Source organism: Hypanus sabinus, chromosome 2 (genome assembly GCF_030144855.1).
Source record: "Hypanus sabinus isolate sHypSab1 chromosome 2, sHypSab1.hap1, whole genome shotgun sequence".
In the NCBI taxonomy this organism is placed as follows: Eukaryota; Metazoa; Chordata; class Chondrichthyes; order Myliobatiformes; family Dasyatidae; genus Hypanus; species Hypanus sabinus.
This window is the reverse complement of record NC_082707.1, coordinates 195,540,894-195,551,137: the sequence shown is the minus strand read 5'-3', so window position 1 is coordinate 195,551,137 and position 10,244 is coordinate 195,540,894. Positions and strand designations below refer to the sequence as shown.

The following is a 10,244-nucleotide window of genomic DNA, read 5'->3' as shown; positions in this document are numbered from 1 at the left end:
AAAGCATTTAACTGGAGTAAGGGGAAATATGAGGCTATCAAGCCCGAACTTGGAAGCAAAAATTGTGAAGGAAATGTACGGAAGAAATGTGATTGTTCACGGGATATTTGCGTGGAGTTCTGCATAGGTACGTTACAATGAGACAGGGAAAGGATAGTAGGGTACAGAAACCATAGTGTACAAAGGCTGTTGTAAATCTAGTCAAGAAGAAAAACTTACAAAAGGTTCAAAAGACTAGGTAGTGATAGAGATGAGGAAGTGGAGGGATGGGTTAGTAAATTTGCTGATGACACAAAGGTTGGGGGTGTTGTTGATAGTGTGGAGGGCTGTCAAAGGTTACAGCGGGATATCGATAGGATGCAAAACTGGTCTGAGAAGTGGCAGGTGAAGTTCAACCCAGATAATTGTGAAGTGGTTTATTTTGGTAAGCCAAATATGATGGCAGAATATAGTATTAAAGGTAAGACTCTTGGCAGTGTGGAGGATCAGAGGTATCTTGGTGTCCACAAGACACTCAAAAGCTGCCGTGAAGGTTAACTCTGTGGTTAAGAAGGCATACGGTGCATTGGCCTTCATCAACCATGGGATTGAGTCCAGGAGCCGAGAGGCAATGTTACAGCTGTACAGAACCCAGGTCAGACCCCACTTGGAGTACTGTGTTCAGTTCTGGTCACCTCACTACAGGAAGGATGTGGAGATTTACAAGGGTTGCCTGGATTGAGGAGCATGCCTTACGAGAATAGGTTGAGTGAACTCGGCCTGTTCTCCTTGGAGCAACGGAGGATGAGAAGTGACCTGATACAGGTGTATAAGGTGCTGAGAGACATTGATCGTGTGGATAGTCAGAGGCTTTTTCCCAGAGCTGAAATGGCAAACATGAGAGGACACAGTTTTAAAGTGCTTGGAAGTAGGTACAGAAGAGATGTCAGGGGTTAAGTTTTTTTTAAGCAGAGAGTGGTGAGTGCGTGGAACGGGCTGCTGGTGACAGTGGTGGAGGTAGATACAATAGGGTCTTTTAAGAGACTCCTGGATGGGTACATGGAGCTTAGAAAACTTTTAACTCTCCTCCCATCCGGTAGGCACTACAGGAGCCTCCGCTCCCGCACCAGCAGGCACAGGAAGAGCTTCTTTCCTGAGGCTCTGACCCTGCTGAACCTCACATCACAGCGCGAAAGCAGTATTGCACCCATATTGTACTGTCTCAGTACTTTTATAATTGTGTGCTGTAGCACTTATTTTTATTTGCAGTTATTTTGTAAATAACACTATTCTTTGCATTTCTGGTTAGATGCTAACTGCATTTCATTTGGCTTTGTATCTCTAATTGGCACAATGACAATAACGTTGAATCTAATCTAAAAATAGAGTGCTATGGGTAACCCTAAGTAATTTCTCAGCTTTGTGGGTGAAGGGCCTGTATTGTGCTGTAGGTTTTCTATGTTTCTAGTAATCTCAACATATGGCAATCACAAGCACTCACTATCCCAAAACCTTAATCCAAGAGTAGAAGACCAATGCACGTATAAAATATACATGAACTTTAAACACCCATGATTTTCTCAAAATGAAAGGAAGGTTGTAAAGTAAAAAGAGCAAATGAATTTTAACCATCTTCTGTTCAGAATGGCCTACACCCTCAGATCGTAGACCAGCCAAGAGGATTTGAAGTCACATTTATTAATTTCAAATACCATTACATCACCAATTCTCCCTTTCAACATTTCAACTTACTGCCTTGTTTTTGGTTAAATGCTTCAGACTTTTTGTAATTTAAATAACTGCCCTGCAAAGTAAATATAAACATCCTGTATACCAATAAATGTCACGCCTGGGAAAGCACCTACTGGCAGAGATGTAAGCTGCACAACAATAAACTGTGGCATAACTGCATCCAGTTGGAATACAGTACTTAAGACTGCTCGGTAGCACACCCAGAATAAAGCTACTGAAAATTTCTCCTCTGTAACTTGTAGGTAACCGATGTATTTCTCTCAATCACAGATGTTTCCCTCTTGCGAATGACTGCACCGCTGTGCAGTTAACTTCTAAAAAAGCAACATACATATATCTAACTATGCCCTGTGCTGATGGAAACAGGTCAGCTAGTGTCACATATGAAATCACAGTGCACACCATGTATCGAACATTTAAAAGCTGTACAGGTTGAGGGAAGAAATATTGTCACTATCACGAAGATCCAGGAAAATGTATGTAAATCTGTAGGAACAGCACCTCTGATTTTGTACTGGTGTATATCTCCGTCTCAAAACACAAGTTAAGGACAGGACTCCTTTTTTCACTTAACACGCAGTGTAGTACGATTATGTGAATCTCACTACCTAATATTAAAAATAAACTCAACGGAAAAAAATGCACCATTACCTTCAAAGTGCAAATCTCCTCCCCACCACATCCAGCTTGTTCTCAATACTAAATGCACACATTCCTGTGACTGTTCTGTAAAAACATTGTTGACTTTATTCTCATTTGGAACCATCTTCCCACTATTCTATTAAATTGTATTACTGTAATTCATTTATACAGGAAGGACATTTCATGTCAGGAAGCAGCTGTCAATAAAAATCCTCCTCTCTACAGAAGGATCTACATTTATCCAAATAATACACGACCTGATGATTAAGTTTACTGACCCTAATATTGTGCTAACCTTAATACCACCTGCTCACCACAACATTGTATGAGATTAAAATAAAAGTTGTGCGTATGTTTAAAATTTCAAAAGACTGCTTAATTCTCAGAGGATAAGGAAATTCAGTGCTCGGAAACAGGGTTTGATTTGAACAGAATATGCTGTTAACTAAGTGGATTTGTATTAAGCTGGTCCCATAATGAATCATTTGGAAATGTGGACTAACATCAGGTTGAACAGATTTGGTAAGATAGTGGCATGAATGCTTGTAACTTGACATAAGCTAGACAATTTTGGGCTATGGAGGTGACGAGAGCGGGAACAAGAAATCAGCCCAGTACAAAGACCTATCAATGAAGAACAAATTAAAACCTGTAAACACATTTCCACATTGCAAATTCATACCCATCTAAAATTAATAGTAATCACCTTGCACTGTTAGTTGTACTCCTTCTGCATTTGTTGTCTATTTTAGGACGCCAAATTGGATTGTTTAGGCAAGAGTGGTTTGTTTTATTGAGATACTGTATCTCAATAAAACCACTTTTTTCTGTGTTCCTAAAAGGCCATACTGGCCCTTTGAGTTGCACCACCGAGCAATCCTAGCCTAATCACGGGACAACTTACAGTGACCAACTAACCTACCAACTGGCAAGTCTTTGGACTGTGGCAGGAAACCAGAACACCCGGATGAAACCCACATGCTTACAAGAAGAATGTACAAACTCCTTACAGACAGTGGCAGGGATTGATTCTTTTCATCAACCGTCTTCAATGGCCAAGATTGGAAGCAGATACTTGAAAGCCTGGTGTTACAGCCAATTTAAGAACAAATGGTTGCATGTCCCCTGTTCTCTAAGTGATAAATATGAAACTTTTGCTATTCAAAGTTCCCAAAGCAACCTTATACCAACAAATTTGCTCCTACGTAGCTGGATAGGAAATAACATTGCAACAGTACTCTTTCAGTCAGTATGTTTTATATCAAGATAAAGATATTAATGCTGGAGGATGAAATATGCTCACAGATGTGAAACATTCCTGAATCAAATGTACCATTTGTTAGATATCTGCCTTGGCAACATGTCTCACTATGAGTATTAGTTAATAAATTCGGTATTTCCAGCTCCAATACTAGTCAATTCTCACTTCTTTTGCTGTAATTGCCAGTTTCATAATACTAAATTGTGAATGACACTACTTACAGCTGCTCCCTCAATATAACATATCAGTAATGATTGCAATGTTAGTTTGCTCACAATATAAATTAGTTATAAAGTCCCTGACATGCTATACCCTTCCATTATAAACAATTCCAACAGAATTGCAATTTGTCCATAAAACATTCATTTAGATTTCTTTTAAAACATCAAAAAGGTAGAACAATTATTTAATATGAAAATGCATATGACATTTTGAGTATGTGTGTTTCTCTTTAGATAATTGTGATGGGGCTTAAATGTCAAGCAGCAGCACACGAGGGTCTTCAACTGCAGATTTAATTTTTCGGAGGAAAAATACTGCTTCTCTTCCATCAATCAAGCGGTGGTCATAGGTTAGGGCCACATACATCATGGGGCGGATCACCACCTGTAATAAGAGGGAGACAAGCATGAGATGTTGTATCTAAATCATTTAACAGTGTACTCAGCCAACAGTCAATCTCCAGTGCAGGCCAGTACTCCTACACACATCAGAACCAATGTAAAATAACACCACTTTCCACAAGAGTGCACCAGGACAAGGCATTTAGTTAAAAACCCACTGAAGCCTCTCAAGTCTAATGGGAAGTGAGATCAAAATAAAAGCAGGATGGAGCAGTAGCGCATCACTTCACAGTATCAGCAATCGCAGATTCAATTCCTGCCACTGTAAGGAGTTTGCATGTTCTCCTTGTGACTTTGTGGGTTTCCTCTGGGTGCTGTGGTTTCGTCCCACATTACAATGATGTGCAGTTAATGTTAGGGTTAGTGACTTGTGGGCATGCCGTGTTGCCACTGAAAGTGTGTCGATACTTGTGAGCTACTCCCAGCACAATCTTTGGACTGCGTTGAAAACAATGCAAAAAACAATGCATTCCACTGTATACAACACGAGTGAATCTGCAGATGGTGGAAATAAATAAAAACACAAAATGCTGGCAGAACTCAGCAGGCCAGACAGCATCTATGGGAGAAGGTTGAGACTACTGTATGTTTCAATGTATGTGTGCCAAATGAAACTAATCTTTACCTTTCTTACAAATATCCTAAAAATGCATTATATCTGTGACATCAAGTTGTAACTCATTTTGTAACACAAGAAGCAATACTTGAAATCCATCTGAAACCATACAACTGATCAACTTTAATGATGTTATTACCTACCTGACCCTTGATTGCAACTGGCCTCTCAAAGATACCATGCATACCCAGGATGGCAGACTGGGGTGGGTTGATAATTGGTGTGCCAAACATCGAGCCGAACACTCCACCATTACTGATTGTGAAAGTACCTCCATCCATGTCTTCTATAGCCAACTCATTCTTGCGTGCCTAGATCAGTGCAAATTGTGCCTGTTAGGTAGTTCAAATGTGCCAAATTCTTTTCTCATCTTATCCAACCTCACTTTGAATCACTCAAGTTTCCAACAGTGTAATAGAATTCATCTATGATTTTCTCCCCCCCCCCATACAAAAACTTAGTCCAACCATAAACTATTTCAGCTGCTTCCGTCTGGCAAATGGTACCACAGCATTGTTGTGCGATGAATGCAAGATTTAAAGAAATTCAAATTCCTATCTGATGTTTTAAAACTTACTTCAATACTGTAAAAGGTACGTTACTCCTCAGAAAGATGATTACTTCTAGATGAAACATTTCATTGTCCTTCTAAAAGGGCTTTGGTTTGTTATTTCCAATTCCCACTTATTCAAAAGATCAAAATATCATGGCTTACACGGAAACAATTCAGACACAAAACCAAATTGTTAAGGCATCTAAAATTTTCTGGAAACTTAAGAGTCAGGGAACAAGAGTTAATTTTCATACCTGGGAAGCAGAAAGTAAATAACAAAATCAAAATATCATGAATTTTACATGTCTCAGATATAAAGGAAAAAAAGCAAAATGAAGAGTTGATTGGCAATATTGGTGGGAACTTGGGGAGACTAGGCTTCAGGGAAATTAGTGGGGGAAAAGGGCTTGTTCTGTGTGTCAGAATAGACTCAGTTGGTTAAATGGCCTACTGTGCTCTAAGGAAATATGCAATTTGGAAATATGTTCTCTGGGCCCTGATACTTCCAGTGAGAACTCTGTCGGGACAGCTCTGAATCCTCTCCAGACAAAGAACAACCGCCTTAGCATCTTCAGTCTTATGCAAGTCCTTATTCACTATTTTTTGTCTGCACCCTTGCCAAGGTTTTGATGTGTATGCATGGTTCCCAGAAACGAGCTCAGTGGTTGAATTTGTGTTTCATGAAAGTGTTGTATGATGATTTGAAGGTGATGTAAATGGGGTCAGTGCCTGATAGTACTTCAACACAAACAAGCAATAATAATGTTTTGACAATCACCTTGTCTCCTAGCTCATTGATTGCTTTCTCAATATCAGCATAGTTCATTGTTTCAACATTTCGAATTACAGGAACCACCAGACCCTATGGAATGGAAGAAAAAATAAGATTACACACTGTTCTTACATAATGCCTATAATTAAAGTAAATTTATCAAGCCCTTTCTTTACAGGAAATTTAAGAAAATGAACTGATCACATACATCAGGGAAAATGTATTTTGGCCTGAGCAAACCAAAGCCCATTTCTATTAATACAGTAATGATTAAATTGAAACTCAAATCTACCAATAGATTTAAGATATTTTAATAAAAGCAGGGCTAGGTTTATTGGATTTCAAGAGGAACATGGGGACATTGAAATCAGAAACAGTAGAAGCAGTAACACAAAATGCTGGAGGAACTCAGCAGGTCAGGCAGCATCTGAAATGAATAAACAGTCAATGTTTCGGACTAAGACCGTTCATCAGGATAAACAGGTAGAATCAGTAAGATCAGGACTGATCTGAATCTGCTTCAACATTTTACTGCCTTGTAAAAGAGGGGACGATGCTTCAAACGGGATCACCCCACGTTTTTTATAACTCCAATGAGAAAAGCTGAATCTGCTAATTTTTCCTCATGAGGCAACTCATTTATTCTAGAAAGCAATCTTCTCTATACAGCCTCTAATGCAAGCATACCTTCCTTAAATAAGGAGACCAAAACTTCAAAAGTGGTGTGATGCCTTGTCAATGCCATGAACAGTTGAGGCAAAACATCCTGACATTTATGGCAAGGAATATGAAGTCGAAAGTTGACCTTCCTAAATATTTGCTACAACCTTTGTAGCTTCAATATACAAGGTCTGTTTCAGGTAGTGGTCGAGTCAGAGACTACAGTACATAGGCACAACTGTCAGCTCACCACATCCAAGCCTTTCATCAAGTACTAACTCTATTAACCTCATTTCCTTGTTCTGTGGCCTGCTCTGCATCATGATTGAAGTACACATCTCAAAGCTTCTTGTAAATATCTGCCATCACCTAAACCCTTAGGCAGTGTTCAAGATTCCAACCACCATCTATATATTTAAAATTCTATTAAGAATATATTTAGTTATTATATATATTTAAGCAATCTTCCACTTTTCTATACTATGCAATTCCCAATATTTTATTCTATGTACCAAAATTTTCTCTAGGCACTTAACCTCCTGACAATTTGCTTTCTTACACCTACTTGCAGTAGCCAAATATATTAGCAATTAAATCAGTTCCCTTAGTCAGGGCCAAGTACTGATCCCTGCAACATCACATAATACCAACGTGAAAATTACATATTTATCCCACTTCTGCTTTCCATTAATCAAATCTCCACGTATGCTATCACTTCAAATCCAGCAAGTTCTTACCTTGTGTAATCACCTTTAAAAAGGCACCTTCCTGAATTTGTTCCGGCTATCAAAATAGTACATATCCAAATATGTACTATTATCCACCCTGCTTGTTGCATCCTCAAAAAATAACTATTAAGAGTGTTAATGCAATCTCATGTTCATAAAGCTCAGCTTGATTTTATCATAATTTTGAAATATCCTGCCTCAACATCCTTAATAATGCATTCCAGCAAAGTAATTAATCTATAGGTTCCTACTTTTTGTATCCCCTCCTTTCTTCAATAGCAACATAATACTTCTGGCTTTCTTCAGGAACCCACCAGGACAGTGAATCTTTAACAATTACAAACATAGTATTTTCTATTTCTGGAGCCACTTTGAAGACCAAAGAAAGCAGCTCATAAGATCTAGAGCATCAGCCAGCATTTAGAGCTGCAGTTTATTTAAGAGACCTTGGCTCATCATGTCCATGATGACATTTTACTCACATTTGGTCCATATCTTTCTATTCCTTGCCAATGTGGATACTCGTCTAAATGCTTCTTAAAACATAGCAATTATGTCTGACTCCACCACCTCCTCCAAGAGCTCCTTAAATCCCCTTTTAAAACTCCTTCCTTTCACCTTAAACATGAGCTTTCTTCTTTTGTGATACCTCCAGGATGGGAAGAAGATATAGAATTAGCAACCCTATCCATGCTAATATTACTCTTATCAAGTTACTACTCAGCCTTGTTAGCTTCAGGGAAAACAAAATCAGCCTATCCATTCTCTTCCCAAATATCCTGAAGTTATTTGCATTATTTTGCCAAATATATTGTTCTACCTGCCCTTGGTTTTTCAGCACTTTTGGGATGTACTTAATGTATTCTACTATGAGGACACTTGTAAGATTTTGGCAATTTCCTATTCTTACCATCTAAGGGACCAAAATTTTTAATCTATGTTTTATATGTCAAAGCTCTGACTATCAGCTTCAATATTAATGGTCTGTTTACTCGCAGTCTGTTTTCCCCGTAACCTTATGCTGGTTTCCAAAACTTTTTCAAATGTTATCTTATCATTAATTTTCATAATATTTTGTTGAAATCTGAAATCCTCCTCAACTTCTTTAAATAGCAAAGATAGTTTGTCCTTCTCACCAAGTTTATTCCATAATCAAATGCATTTTGGTTGAGAATTGTGATCCTCAAGTCTTGTAGCTTATCCACCATTTCACTTTTTAAATAATTTTTCCAGTCCTGCTCTACCTTCATAACTTTGTAACTACTTTTATTCGCATTCAAGACATGTGCTTCAAAGCCAGGTTTCTCATTCTCAAACTAAGTCATACAAAATAGAAACAGTCTATTTGGGCACTGATCCACAATCTTCCAGCACTTATCCCCATAGTCGTCTATACCTAGGCAATTTAAAGTGCCTTGTCTACACACATCAGTGTTGTTAGTGACTGCTTCCAGCACTCTCACAGGCAATATATTTCAGCTATGCATGCCTCAGATCATCTCTAAATCTCTCACCCCTTAACCTAAATCTGATATGGGGAGATGATTCCTACAACCTACCCCAAGTATGGCCCCCATAACTTTGTATATGTCAATCACATCCCCTTTTAACTTCATCCACTCCATGGATTACAGACAAAGCCTCCCTGGTCTCTCCTCATTCCAGGCAGCATCCTGGTAAATCTCCTTTGGAACCTCTCCAGCACCATCATATGAGAGAACTGAACTGCAGAAGAAATGGCCCTGATCATGATAACCATCATGCCTAATCTATGCTCTTTGCACTTACCGGTAATGAGACTATAAATCTCTAATCCTTTCCTATCTAAACACCTGCCCAAATTCCTTTCAAACATTATATTTGCCTCCACTGCTCTACTAGCAGCTCATTCCAGAAAACCAACACCTTTTGTGTGAATCTCCTATAACCTTTCTCCCCATTCACCATTAACATGTGTCTCTTGTTCTACATTCCCCTGCCCTGGGGAAAAAACACCATTAAACCTATCAATCTCCTTCAAATTTACAAAAATAAGGTCACCACTTAAACTGCTATGTTCCCTTGACAATAAACCAAACCAAGTTTATAGCCCCTCTTTCTAGTAACGTTGTGGTGAAATGCTGTTGTACTCTCTCTATCACTGTTACATCCAATACTCCAAATGCAGTCTAAATCTTTTCTGTTGCCCTGCCTTTATGCTCAGAGCCTCAACCTATGAAGGCAAGCATGCCAAATGCCTTCTTCACTACTTCTGCCACCTGTCTCCACTTCCAGTGAGACATTCCTCTGTACATCAAAGCTCCTAAGGTCCCTGTCACTTATCTCTACATGTTTCATTAGAATTTGACTTCCCACAATATGGTTAGTAGCACTGCATGCAGTACTTCAGCTTACATCTGATCTAAGTTTTCTAAAGCCAGAGCAATCTCTTTATTCAATATCCAAACTAACAAAATTTAAGAATACCACACGCTTTCTTTTCCCTAACCAAACTGCAGTAGGCTGTAGACTCAGCCAGCTCCATCACTGGCACAACCCTCCCCCACCATCCAAGACATCTTCAGGTGGTGGTGCTTTAAGACTGCATCCATTAAGGACCCTTACCATCCAGGACATACTTCATTAGTTTTAGTTTGCACTATTTGTTTATGTTGTCAT

The 10,244-nt window shown here is 38.9% G+C and overlaps 1 protein-coding gene across 1 annotated transcript in view; it reads right to left on the bottom strand.

Moving 5' to 3' along the window:
- Window positions 1-1,656: 1,656 nt before the first annotated feature.
- dlst (dihydrolipoamide S-succinyltransferase) overlaps window positions 1,657-10,244 on the bottom strand; it is a 53,651-nt gene continuing 45,063 nt past the window's right edge. Inside the window, exons 13-15 of the mRNA XM_059962198.1 lie at window positions 6,205-6,288; window positions 5,017-5,184; window positions 1,657-4,240 (exon numbers count right to left, since the gene is read on the bottom strand). Of these exons, the coding sequence (XP_059818181.1) occupies window positions 4,106-4,240; window positions 5,017-5,184; window positions 6,205-6,288 (387 nt within the window). The 3' untranslated portion in view covers window positions 1,657-4,105. The remainder of the gene's footprint in view (window positions 4,241-5,016; window positions 5,185-6,204; window positions 6,289-10,244) is intronic.